General features: G+C 35.3%; 1 protein-coding gene across 29 annotated transcripts in view; it reads right to left on the bottom strand.

The window, feature by feature from the left end:
• The window catches only part of LOC117337129, a 32,676-nt gene extending 23,234 nt beyond the window's left edge, over positions 1-9,442 (bottom strand). For 25 of the 29 annotated variants that reach the window (XR_004534757.1, XR_004534758.1, XR_004534760.1 and 22 more), the window contains exon 1: positions 9,242-9,441. Coding sequence is in view for 25 of the 29 variants with exons in the window: in XM_033897936.1 (XP_033753827.1) it covers positions 9,242-9,286 (45 nt within the window). In the remaining 4 variants the exon portion in view is untranslated. Of the gene's footprint in view, positions 1-9,241 lie in introns of all 29 variants that reach the window. The other 4 variants (XM_033897930.1, XM_033897931.1, XM_033897935.1 and 1 more) reach the window with 1 other exon arrangement.
• Positions 9,443-13,983: the final 4,541 nt, after the last annotated feature.

Genomic DNA, 13,983 nt, shown 5'->3' with positions numbered 1-13,983 from the left:
TGCATTTACGAGGTGCATTCCTTATCTCTGAATACACATACCACATGTATACATTTATGATGGCTGGCAACTGTTCATCAAAACAACGGCTTGTGTTGGTCAATAAACCAAACATTTGCCAGGATTGTAAAACATGACTTAGCACATAAACGATGACAAAATTGCTTGTTCAACGAAATAATGTAGCTGTCTAGATTTACACACCAAACCTATATTCACTATTATGGTGATTTGAAATATTTATCGTTAGAGTGATATGTAAGGTCCCTATTGGTTACAAGGTGTTATATATTACATAACAAAGTCTTCTCTTGATGTTTAAAACAATACTATATGAGTGTCAGCGGTATGGTACATACCAATGTCGGAATGTCATTTCCGTCATAATGGTGGTTTCTTACGTGGTAAATGATAAGACGTTAACTATCAAAGAGGGATGAAGAGCAAATGTTTCTATCATGAAACGCTGAGACTGATTAAAACATTAGAATATCAATAATAATACGGAGAACGTTAGGTAATGATACCTATAAGTAATATTTCTGTAGCGCCGTTACATGGTGTGTGTGTGTGTGTGTTTTAGCTATAGCGTCTTCAGGTCGGAGTGTTGGAATCATTTCAAAGGAATTTCAGTTATGTAATTTGTATAAAGCACTTCTTCATCATTAAACATCCTATTTTGATAGATACATGTCGTTAATGGGGTAAGTGAAAATTTAACTATCATTAAATCCCTCTTTTTATACCATTCTGACATAAACTGAATATTGTTTCGTCATCTAACAAAGTAACACAACATTAACCAGCACTTTCATTACATGAATTTAACGACAGTAGAGATGTACGGAATTTTGTTTACGTTGATTCATTCCATTGATCTTAAATATCTTAAATACCGTGTTGGTGTAATTCCAACAGTTCCCCTACACATATCCGCACACGAGCTGTAGGGACCCAGCTATCGAAACTGGAAGTATCAATAAAAGATGTAGAGTTAAAGCTTTACAATCTAACTGTCTCCTTCCACTCTAAAATGACTGAGCGTAATTATATTAATACGAATATAGATACATAGCAACTGTCTTGTAACAAATTAGAACCTTACTTTAGTTATTACAAGGTCGCACAGATGTTTCGGTATAAAATGGTAGGTAACTCCTAATCACTTCCATTAGGAGAGTAACTTGAATATGTCTTATCAATACGTAAGTGAAATAGGCATTGAGACTTATTTCTGGTTCGATGCCAATATGATGTCAGAAAAGTCTATATCATTTTATGGCTTTCCCCGATTGAAGGGGTGGGTAATTTAGGGTTCACACTGTTGGGTGGGGGTTGGGGAAGGGGTTATGTGCTCAGAGATTGTCTTTTGTCTTTGCTCTTGTGGGTTTTGAGAGTTGGATCAATGTCTGAGCGTCAGTGGCATATATCCCCATATGCAAATACATCATTACTGTTGGAATGTTCTTGAATGTGAGTAACCAATAGTACATGCCTATAGCAATATGTTGTTTTTCGTCACAACAATTTGATGATTTTGTGTTAAATGTTAAAGTAAAGTAGAGTACTAAATTTCACTTAACCTTGGAAACCATATATCATGATAACATAAAGGATAAAAAATATCAAAGAGAGAACCACCTTGTAGGTACACATCAGTGCCATAAACAGCCTAGATAAGTAGGGAATATGTGGAATTTCATCGACACGAAAATATTTATAACACACACATATATATATATGTATGTTACATGTTTCTGGATAGCATTATCATAGAGATAAATCCATGTATACTAAAATAGAAATGTTCGAGGCGCCCACTTTTCTCGGTAAGTCATCCCTGCGTGATACCTCATACCGAGAACACGCGCGCACGTGTAACCTATCAGCCATCTGCATCTGTGGGCGCGCTGGTGTATGATATATGAGACTTACATGTAATAGGTTCGTTCGGAACACAGGCAGACAAGATGTTACGTCATAAATGTATATTCCTTCGTGATTTACTTATAACTTTGGTTTCCACTGATCTGGTACAATCTGCTAAATGAAGTGAGGAGATTGAGAATACGACTTAGAAAAGATAAACAGCATAAAGAACATAATGACGCGTGATTTATTTCATGTCATTTTCAGTTTTGTGTCAGATGCTGATTTGTCTATATCCGAACACGTGGTGTTCTATTTAACATCGAATCGCACTCTACAACAGTGATAAATATCGTTTTGCACGCTCGTGCAAGTGTTCTGCCAAGTCGCGTAATAATCAGATTTGGCAGACATATTCTGTCAAGTTGCACGAGGGTACAATACGATGTTTTAGCAAAGATGCGATATCTATGACGTTTTGATGAATATTATGGAATACAGAGTAGTTTAAATGGCATGGGTCATACCTTTAACATTCTGTACTCTAGTTCTGATAATAAAATGTAATAAAACAGTTACGGCCCTTTATTTCTATCGATATGGCAAATTTTGGAGTTCAGATGACCAATATCAGTCTATGATGCATGCCTCGGTCGATATTGGTTATCTGAGCTCCGTGCCAGTCTTAACAATTGTACAATAATTTGATATGAAAAACATTAAATATAGGCAAGCTCTTTGCCACAAATAATTCAATGAGATAGATAAACTGTAGTTCGACATGAAGAATTTAACGAGAAAGATAATTCGACATGAGTTAAAGAGACAGACAGCTTGCTATGGATAGTTTAATGAAACAGTGGAACAAGAAGAATTTAACGAGACATGACAGTTCGGCATAACAAAGGTATCTACATCGAAACTTCGATCTGTAGAATATATCTTGAATGCACGATCAAAAGAAAATGTCAATATGAAATGCATTTTACAATTATAGTAATTTGTTTCGATCAATCTCAAGCCTCGATCAATATTGGGTATATTCCCATGCCTTTAAAATCGTATATCATTCCATAATATTATCCACAACGTTACAAAAATCGCATCTTTGATAAAACAGCATATTGCACTCTGGGCAACTTGGCGGACATGTGTCCGACAAATCTGATTGGCTGAAATTATGCGACGTCACAGAACACTCGCACGAGTTTGCAATACGTTGTCACAAACTGCAATGCTAGATGTAGGCCAATCAGCATCTAATGCTGAACTAAATATGTAATAAAGATTATCATCAACGACGACAAGAGTTGAAAGAAAATGCGATGTTGGTTTCTATGTGTTCATAACAAGATGATGATAAAAAAAGGTAAATTTTGACGTCAATTTAAAAAATTAATAAATAAATAAATAAACAGAAGAAGAAGAAGAAGAAGAAAAAAAAAAGATTGCTTTGATTATTTAAGAACCATTTGTCTGATTGATAAATAGATTGACCTAAAAATGCTTCAAAACAAGACTTTTATTCTTATTCTTTAACGTTTTGGTTTGAAAATTCGGTTCAGAGTAGCCGGATTCTGAAGATGATTTCGGGGATACGTTTCCATTGGTTATCACATGCCCAGGTTTTGATTTCGAAGACCTTATCAATACAGTCATGCGTTACATACAGCTGATATCGGTAACATTTTAAGTGTCTATTGTATAGTTTCCCTTTAATCATTTTTTATACTTTTTATATTTTTTTTTTTACAATTTGATGTTAAAAAAGTTAAAGCTTGAAGTTTAAAACCCCACAATATCATGATCGGTGAATACTATTGTGATAATTCAGTTATCCTTAGCGTAACAGTCATTTAAAGGTATAATACTAGTAACTCCTACATACATGTACATAGTTTTAATAACTTATCATTGTTCTGTACCGTTTCAATCTTGTCTCGTCCTGATATCTGCCTTAGTTTCAGTATTTTGAGTTCGGTTTATGGTGTATTTGACACTCTGATATTCTCTTTAGCTACGTTTTGTACCTGTATCAGTATGTTTATCGTGGTATATGGAATGTTCATTACAATACGTTCACGACGACACAAAACGTACATATGTATAGTTATATACATGTAATATTTAGAAGATATGTAAAATGGTGCTTCAATATTATTTATATATATAGTTTATATGTAGTTTATGTATAGTTTATATTTAGTTCTCGTAAGTTTAATCAGCTTGTGATTTCTGTTAAACGAGTCATACGAGATCCTCTACGAGATCCAAATCGTGGGGAAAAAAGAAAATAGTAAATTTGAAAGCATCCGTGGATTTCAATGTCGTGGAGCGCTTCTATCAGAGAGTTATTTGAGAAAGATAAGACAAGACAAGATGGCGGTCGAAAATGTAAGTTAACCCACATCATTAGTGAGACCTTGGCCAAAGTAATTACGGAGCCAATGTTTCGTAAAACTGCAAGTTATGTACACACAACACATGGCTTTTGTATTATCCATTACAGACCGCACATTAGATATGTACGTACAGGGTGATTTGATTACAAACAGACTGGTCAGGGACTGACCAGGCAGCCTTATTGACACGTATCAGTTTAGGAGATGATAACAAGTCTGCTTACAATTAGTACATCTTGGCATGTTTTCCCACATCCAAACACAACAAACTTCTGTCCGGAAGGTTATACCTTGTTAATCACTTGTAAATCGTTCCACTATACGCAATGGCTATAGACAACCTACCATGTAACTCCAAATAGTGAGGTGTCACTATTCTTTACTTCCATATTTTTAACGCGTACAGCTTTGCGATAGACGTCACGTAGTTAACATACTCCTTTCAAATAAGGGCAGAACTCGGTGTCAGTATCGAGGGTAGGAATAAAATGGATGAGGGGGGAGGGGGAGGGGGAGGGGAAGGGGAAGGGGGTAAAAGCTTATTTTCGAATCTGGAAATTATCAATAGTGCAGTTTCGATTAACGATCTGTTTGAAATATCATTAAAGATAGCTTTTTTTCTCACATTACATTTTCTCTTTTATTTATCCCTGCAAATGCTTATTTATGTCAGGTTCTGTGTTGTAAGGGTTCTTAATTGGTAACACATTGTCGACTTCTCCTGTGTATTGTGCACATGCAAGATAAATCGAATACTCTCCATTGTACTTGTACATCAACCCTAGAGGTTAATTACGGGAACATTTTATGTACGCGTTAATGAATAGAGGGATAAATTAACCATCAAGGTCAAAGGTCATTATAATGGACAAAACTCTGTGATCATCGATGTGTTGAAAATGTAATGAACGTGCATCGCACGTGCGGTGTGCAGCTTGCGTGTGGTATTACGACGTCGGTACATAAAACGTCTTCATAAACAAAGGTAATGTCAATCAAACGTAGGTAATCATCACACACACTGTACCAATTATAGGGAAAAGCCAAGGCCATTATCTATTTTTAGAAACGGTATCCATAACAACGCACTCTAAAATGAAAGAAGGTGGACATTTTTTATGTAAACCAACTCCTACGTATTTCTGTTTGGAGTTTAGAAAGCCGTCTTATTATGAGTGTACATATGATTGATTTCCAATCAATCAAAACAATATTCATGACAGTTAGCTAAATACTAGTGACATAACTTAGACCTAGCTCATTTATATACATACTGTACATATAAAAATATATAGTGTTCAATAGTGACATGGAAGAACGAGGACTTTGATTTCATGATTAAAAAACAAAACAAAATCTCAATGTTTTCTTCGGGTTAGTGATACAAGACAGGTCAGGTGATGTGACTTTAGCGTCAGTTGGAAAGGAGAGTGCAAAGGTCAAAGGTTAATGCGTTTTTATTTGCATTGACTTGCACGGTGTCTGTGATGTAACCAGAAGACACCGATTTGACAAAGTTTGTTAAGCTTTATCACAGTGAGATGTTATGTAACCTTACACGATACTGTCTAATCAGGATGAAATCTGATACCCCGCACTCCTCATATCCCCCGCCAACATATCGCCACCAACAGATCACGTCTTCCCTCCAGGGAGGGTATTAACGTATTATCTGCCTGTCTGTTTACGCCCCGTGAACCATGATCCACCTCTACAGACTTCTTTGCTAATGAATCTATGCATGAGATCAGCATCAGCAGCCGTACAGACCACGGTAAAAACAGTACCGCTACTAGTCCTCGATTTAAGTTATATCATAAGAGTGATACTTAATTAATGTACTGACAATACACTTCATTCCAAGGTAATTGTATAAAAAGCATTGATTTTATAAATGTAATAATGTATATGTACTCTATTTAATAAAATGTTTAATGAAACATAATTGTTAGTTGTTGTACTATCAGTTTGATTTACTGTAAATGTGTGGAGTATAATGTATGGTAAATTTGTGGAGTATAATATATAGTAAAAGTGTTGAGTATAATTTACGGTAAATGAGTGTAGTATGATTTACGGTAAATGTATAATTCATTGCCGTGTATTCCCATCGCTAGGTTACAATAAACACTATATATTGAATTTATTGATGTGTTTGGTTTTATTATGAGAATACGGACAAGGGTCTAAGGGAATTACGGTAAAAGTGTGGAGTGTAATTTACGGTAAATGTGGAGAGTATAATTTAGGGTAAATGTGTGGAGTACAATTTACGGTAAATGTGTGGAGTACAATTTACGGTAAATGTGTGGAGTATAATTTACAGTGAATGTATGGAGTGTAATTTACGGTAAATGTATGGAGCATTTGGTTTGTTTGGTTTGCTTTTGTTTAACGTCCTATTAACAGTCAGGGTCATTTAAGGACGTGCCAGGTTTTAAAAGTGGAGGAAAGCCGGAGTACCCGGAGAAAAACCACCGGCCTACGGTCAGTAGCATAATTTACCGTAAATATGTGGAGTTTTATTTATACGGTAAATGTGTGGAGTATAATTTACGGTAGATGTGCCGAGAGTAATTTACGGTAAATGTGTGAAATATAATTTACGGTAAATGTGTGGAGTGTAATTTACGGTAAATGTGTGGAGTGTAATTTACGATAAATGTGTGAAATATAATTTACGGTAAATGTGTGGAGTGTAATTTACGGTAAATGTGTGGAGTGTAATTTACGGTAAATGTGTGGAGTGTAATTTACGGTAGATGTGCCGAGAGTAATTTACGGTAAATGGGTGAAGTATAATTTACGGTAAATGTGTGGAGTATAATATACGGTAAATGCGTAGAATATAATATACGGTAAATGTTGTGAATCTAAATATCGATAAACCACTACATTGTGTGAATGTTACTTAATGAAATGCCCACAAAGCACACTATTTTTGTATACAACCGACTGTATATGTACATGTACAACCACATCATTAATATAAAACTAATAAAAAGGGCTGAATAAAGAGCGTAAAGTTTTTCTAAGACAACCAGTATTATAATGTATGCATTTGTATGATTATCTAAAGGTCTTATCAATCAATTAATTGCATATAAGTGCTTAGGCAATTATGTGAATGGTTTTACCTTTGACTAGCGGTGTCATGTTACCATTTATTACCTAAATAGATATATCATATCTGTATATCACTCTAATCTGTACTATTGTATTACTATACCAGCCTGGCTATACTGTTTTATTACCATACCAGCCTCGCTATACTGTTTTATTACTATACCAGCCTGGCTATACTGTACACAACATAAAATGCCAGTGAACACTGCATTTTATATCTATATCAACAAGGGTTCACCTTCTTAACAATCTAGTCGTGTCAGCACTGATATAATAGGTCTTAATTTGGCGATCTTATGTTTAAATTGGAATGCAAAACCCAGTTATGGTAAGTAGAAAAAAAGAAGATATTAAATCATGGCAATCTCTACCAAAATGTATCGTTCGTTCTACTAAACCTCTTTCCAACGTTAGTGTCCCTTACAAAAGAGAAATGGGCGACAACTCTTAATAGAACTTGAGGTACCTAGAAACGGGCAAAATAACCGACAAACTTCGCTCTGGTAAACCGTTTGCATATACAATATTTTGTCACATCTTTGAATTTATCCTTGGCTGCCAGCCAGCTCGCCGGAACCGGAAATAGAAATATCGGTTGTGGGTCAAGGAGGGTACAAGCCTAATTTAGACCGTAGCGACAGGTAACAGAAAAATCAGCAAATTAGCGCCATAATTATAATACCGCATATACGGAAATCCTGGTCAGAAAGGTGGTTTATGCTCGTTTAATCACTTTACTTCAATGACGAATTTTCATTTTTTTTACAGGAAAAGTTGTAAACGTGAAATTTCTTTAACAGTTACGATCGATTCATATACTAGAGATACGGTGGTAACACAGGGTATCGGACATGTCACATAAACTATTGATGTCATCCTAACACTCTAGAAACAATATATCTAGTAATGTATATTGTTCTTATTTTTCAAATTCACCGAAGTATCACTGAATGATAAAATATAAATCGACGATATGGACAGCTATAGGTAATTCATATACACTAAGTAGGTGTAACAAAAAGATAGAATAAAGACTTAAATATCGAACTGTCTATTGGGTGTTACAAAAACGTCAAAATTAATGGATACACGTCTATAAATAGTGCAAAACAGCAAACAATAACTGTATGTACAATAGATAAATAGCTATTTAAACTATATAGGATAACTTCTAGGTAGATGCGATATTACCAAATTAAAACATGTACACAGTAAATATACATTATATAAACATAATAACGTTGTGTAGCAGTATGGAAACAGTATATAGATGGTGGAGCAACACTTACCGTGATGTAGCCGGGGATGTTTGACCTTTTTCTGGCCATTTCCTGTTTCGGGCAAGGCCTTACCTGTACGTGATAAAATCGGTTACAATAAATACCTTGAACTGTCACCTACCTGTATATATTCTACTTGCGATTGTGTTAGCCTTATATGGTCAGTGTAGCTATGTATACTCGGTAAAAAGCGACTTCCGGTAAAATCCAAGATGGCCGCCAAGACATAAGTCTTATATCTCTTTTCCCAAACGAATTTCAAGCTGGCAAAATGATTATCAATGTCTGTTATTAAAATAATAAATTGTCGCTAAGACGTATACATATGTGAATGACTTATAGCACTACCGACTAAGAATCTCGCCCAATAGTTAGACGCAGAGATTTTTATTTTAAAAAGACTTTGACACACAGAAAATGGAAGATAAGTATAACTTCGATAGTATAAAATAACCATGCTGACCATCAAATCTAACAAAACCGTCTTTTTTCCTAAATATTGCATTAGTAAATGCCCCACATGCATCCAGTAGTTATTCGTCGCCGATAGGTTTAAAGTAATACCTCGTAATCCTCGGGGTGGTAGATAAACATATCCAAAGTATCCATGTGTTTTCTATAGTGAAATTCTCTTACTACTCAGCAAGAGCGAGAACACCGGTCGATGGAGACGAAAAACGGAAATAAGCAAAGAAAACGTCAGCACAAGGAAAACAGCACACGCGGTACGCGACTTAACAACAGAAGTATCCGAAGGAATTCCTCGTCCTTTATAAGGTCCTTACAACATTCGAAACCAAGAGGCGGACAGTCCGGCCCCGCCTTTACACAAAATTATCATCAAAACTATGTCTGACGAATGTATATGTTGACAATAAGTGAAGTACAGATAAGCTTTCTGCATGCACAGAGAAAAAAATGACAGATGAACAGCTACTAATTAACACGTCAGCCATGCACAAAGGTATTCATTACAAAGGTGATAGAACATGACATCGCTTTTTTCATTTGATAAATTATCTTAATATGTAATGATATATATTCATAAATACGAAATGATAATACAACTTAGGAAATATTACTATCTAAGATTACTTTCTTATTACAACATGATAAATTATCAATGTTATCAAGGTATGTTCACATGATGTTTTTTTAGCATGAGATGAAATATATAAATTCAGACTTACTGGTTCAGTGTTTTAGAAAATAACGAAAATATCCTCAAAGTAAGCCCAGCATAGAGGGAGTTGGGACAAGATACAGGAGCCCGTATAGGATTGTACCGAGATTCCATATACATTTCCTTGGACAAGTCTATTTACTCAGTGGGTAGATTTTGTTATATGATAGCACGGTTACTGCATTACGCAGAAACTTCAATAATATATCACAATAACTCAACAAATATACATAATAGGCATCAAAATTAACCAATCATATACAATTAATTTTATAAACAATTTTATTGGATTTCGTCTCGAGTTTAACCTGATGCACCCTCTAAAAAGACAATGGACCAGTCCAGTACAAGATTCCAGCCTCAGTGGCCCGGCTCTGCCTAAACATGGAGAGTAGAATCGGGCGTCCTTGGTAGGATCCGATGTTTCGCTCTTACTACACTCACTCAGTGTGAGGGCGTATGGGCAGACACACACAAAAGACACACGTAAGCACACACGTGTGTAAGACTGGTAGTACGGACATGATATGTACATACACCGATGTTATTTAATTGCTTCTTGTGTTAATACTGAGAACAGTCTCTCGGGCACTGAACTACGTACGTGTTACGTTCAGTCCTAGTCGAAATCTGCTGCTCAGGCGAATAGTTTCCCTGTTTCATTTCATAATCTCAATTGGTATAGGGCCTACCGTACGTCGACGTCATTACGACAGGCAAACTTTCTCCAAATGAGTACCGGCTTGGAGATTTTATTTTTTACCTGTACTATATATACTTCCCATCCCTCCCTTACTGTCAATAGATTCGAATTGAGAATGATGGGTCCACACTTTGTTTATTGTTTAAGTTTTATTTATTTAAAAAAAAAAAACGAAACAACTTGAGCTATATCAATTTATATCAATCGGTCTTGTTGCCCCGGATGGAAGCGCGCGAGGGGTCTTACTGAGAAGGAAACTGAAGTACCCGGATATACACACGTGATCAGGCAGGTGACATGTACCTATTTATATGTCCGATCGGGGAATCGAACCATGGTCGTCTAGGTGTATTAGCCCCGTACCATCCGACCATCATTTTTTTTTATTATACACGCATTACATAACCCATTTGGAAACGTGATAATTTTCTATAAATACCAAATTACTACTGTAATTGTAAATGTACAAATAAAGTTATGTACTCGTATATAGACCATTAAAAGATTAGTTAGCAACACCAGTAAAACCAACGAAATTCTCCATATAGACTACCTTTGTATCTGAAATATTAGAAATTTAAACAAAATCAAGCTTTATAATGTTCGTCTCTGTATAAGGATATGCCTGGTTTCCAAGTTTCAAACTAGGGGAGATAATCCAGTATAAAATTAATATATTTATCATTTTCTTTATTCTTTACAAAACTAGTAGACTATACATAGTAGATAGCATGGACAATGATGATGTAGCTTCACTATTTTTTTTAATCAAAGAGCCCCTTTGTAGAATGCTGTGGTACCGGGTACGATTAGCAGTCAGGCAGAGTATATGAAACGAACACAGCCATCAGGAAATACAGAAAAAAATATTCCCATTAGTTACTAGTAATTAATTATATATATCTCCTCTCATCTAATTCAGAAATAACAAGAAATGAATCTTTATAAATGACATTTTTCGAATCTGTGCTATGATATGCAGCTTTTCGGGTAAATATCTTACTTGAAACCTGGAGTGGTAGTCGCTCGGAAATATTTTGTAAAGGGTTAAAGTGATATCATTTATAGAGAACGTAACACGAAAACACGGAAAGGTGGTGGTTATCTAAAGGCGTAGAATCTAACACTGTGAGGTAGGCTAGGGATAACATTAAACAAATCTATTTAGGAAAGAAATACAGATACATATCTTTGTGTAGTGTATATACCAGCCTCCTCCTCTAACACTAGTAAAGGTAATACCATTCTGACTGTAGTGTTGTTGATTGTGTCGTACATGGATATTAGTCTCATTAACTTTGTTCAATATTTCTGATACGAATAATTTAATGATGTAGGATAGATGATGGGTGATGAAAATGATGAATTGATATGTTCAGTGGTAATGATGTGATAAAAATGATCTTAAAGAAGATTGCACTGTTGTGTTCATTTACGAAACCAAATGTAGTAATAGGTTTGAGGAACGTCACTATTGGAAAAAAGCTTTATAAAAATAAACCAATCAATAAATGCACTTTCTTCGTGATGTACTGATAGGGTAAAATTTCAAAATCAAAATACACGTGTAATAGACATACTCGGCAGGGCATTGACTCGGCGACTGAGAGGCCAGCTGGAATATATGAAAAGCTGCGAGTAAGTTGTATCAACATATCAATTTATATTTACGCTAAAGGACTCACAAACAGGAGGGAAATGTTCCCTGGATAGATCGTTAGTTCTCACAGCGGATAAACACTTATGGAACGATATGCAGAAATAACGATAAAACATAATGTTGTAAATCGAATCAGTAAATTAAAACTGTAGAAATTGTCTAGATATAAAAAGAAATGCCACTCCTTCATAAACTAGAAAATATGCTAATTCAATAATCAGGAAAATTGGGGCATTTTTCTATTTTTTAAATCATTAAATAAAACTAACACACGCGTATGACCATGATGTTTTAAAATACTTGGAAGTGATGTGTATGTCTGTAAGTGAAACAGAAAAAAGAGCTTTACCTCAACTAAACCTTTTATATATATATATATAGTTTATAAACACAACGACATTACTAATACAGTGGAGTCAATTCTGTGATACTGAAACATGGGGAATGATATGCCCCGGAGTTTGTTACCAATGAAATCATTAAACATAGTAGTTCAGTGATAGTTCTGTCTGTTATACCAACTTATGCTATTCTATTTTTAAAAGTAAATATACCAAGGTATATGGAAGGGTTTGGTTTGGTTTGGTTTGGTTTATTTTGTTTAACGTCCTATAAGCAACCAGGGTCATTTAAGGACGTGCCAGGTTTTGGATGTGCATGGAGGAAGCCGGAGTACCCGGAGAAAAACCACCGGCAACTGCCCCACGTAGGTTTCGAACTCGCAACCCAGGGGTGGACGGCTAGTGATAAAGTGTCGGGACACCTTAACCACTCGGCCACCGCCGAAGGGAGGGAGGACTTTCCACCAAAGGACACCAGATGACCTTAAATCTCTTTAAACAAAAATATTTATAGGGATAAGTACAACATACTTTCATGATATTTTGACATCAAAAACACGTTAGACTGTGCATTAAATTCTAGCATATCATTGTATACATGTATATGTTAACGAAACGTTGTTCTTTTTGATTAATGTAACTATATAATGAGAAACGAAAAAAACATATGCAAAATTCATTTCATTTATCTTGAATATTACCCGAGTAATGCGATTTCCGTATGTTGAAAATCGGTAGGTCATTATTATATGTACGAAAGTAATGAGTTAGCGAAACCAATTGTCAATATCTCTTTAAACAAGATTGTGACTCGTTTCCCTGAAAACGGGACATACATTTTCCATATGACAGATTGAGCCCTAATCTGCTCACTGTCAATGATATCCTTAGCCTGCTTGTAAATGATCGCTAAAATTTGAGGTTGGATTTCTCATTTTTGCTCATGATAATTTCATCCTGTGTCAGAAACTCCAGAGGGCCTCAAACGCTCTCACAATAACTGTCAGTCGTATTGTTAAAACACCGGAATCGGTCAGTTAACCTGCTTGGGTAAAACCAAATCCATGATTTTTCAGTCAGGTATTAAAAAAGAAAAAAAAGAAGAAGAAAAGAAAGAAAATATTAATCATAAGCATTAATTCCAAATTTTAAATAACTATTCGCTCCACTAATGAGTACAGGTATCTTTGGAATGTTGTGCCGAGCGAAAATTTATCCCCTTTGTAAAACACTTGTCTGATAAGAGTCCAAAGGTACTTTTTTGCAATAAAACAGTATTCATAGAAATAAAAATCTTCCTGTTAGGGCTCAATAAAAACTGTTTAAATATACATGTACATCCAAAGTATGGTACACGGATCTCTATCAAAAGTTGCTTAATTCCAAAACTCGGAAAAATCTCTCTCCTCCGTTGATAAG

Source organism: Pecten maximus, chromosome 11 (genome assembly GCF_902652985.1).
Source record: "Pecten maximus chromosome 11, xPecMax1.1, whole genome shotgun sequence".
In the NCBI taxonomy this organism is placed as follows: domain Eukaryota; kingdom Metazoa; phylum Mollusca; class Bivalvia; order Pectinida; family Pectinidae; genus Pecten; species Pecten maximus.
Note: the sequence above shows the minus strand (reverse complement) of the source record. Positions and strands in the feature narration are given on the sequence as shown.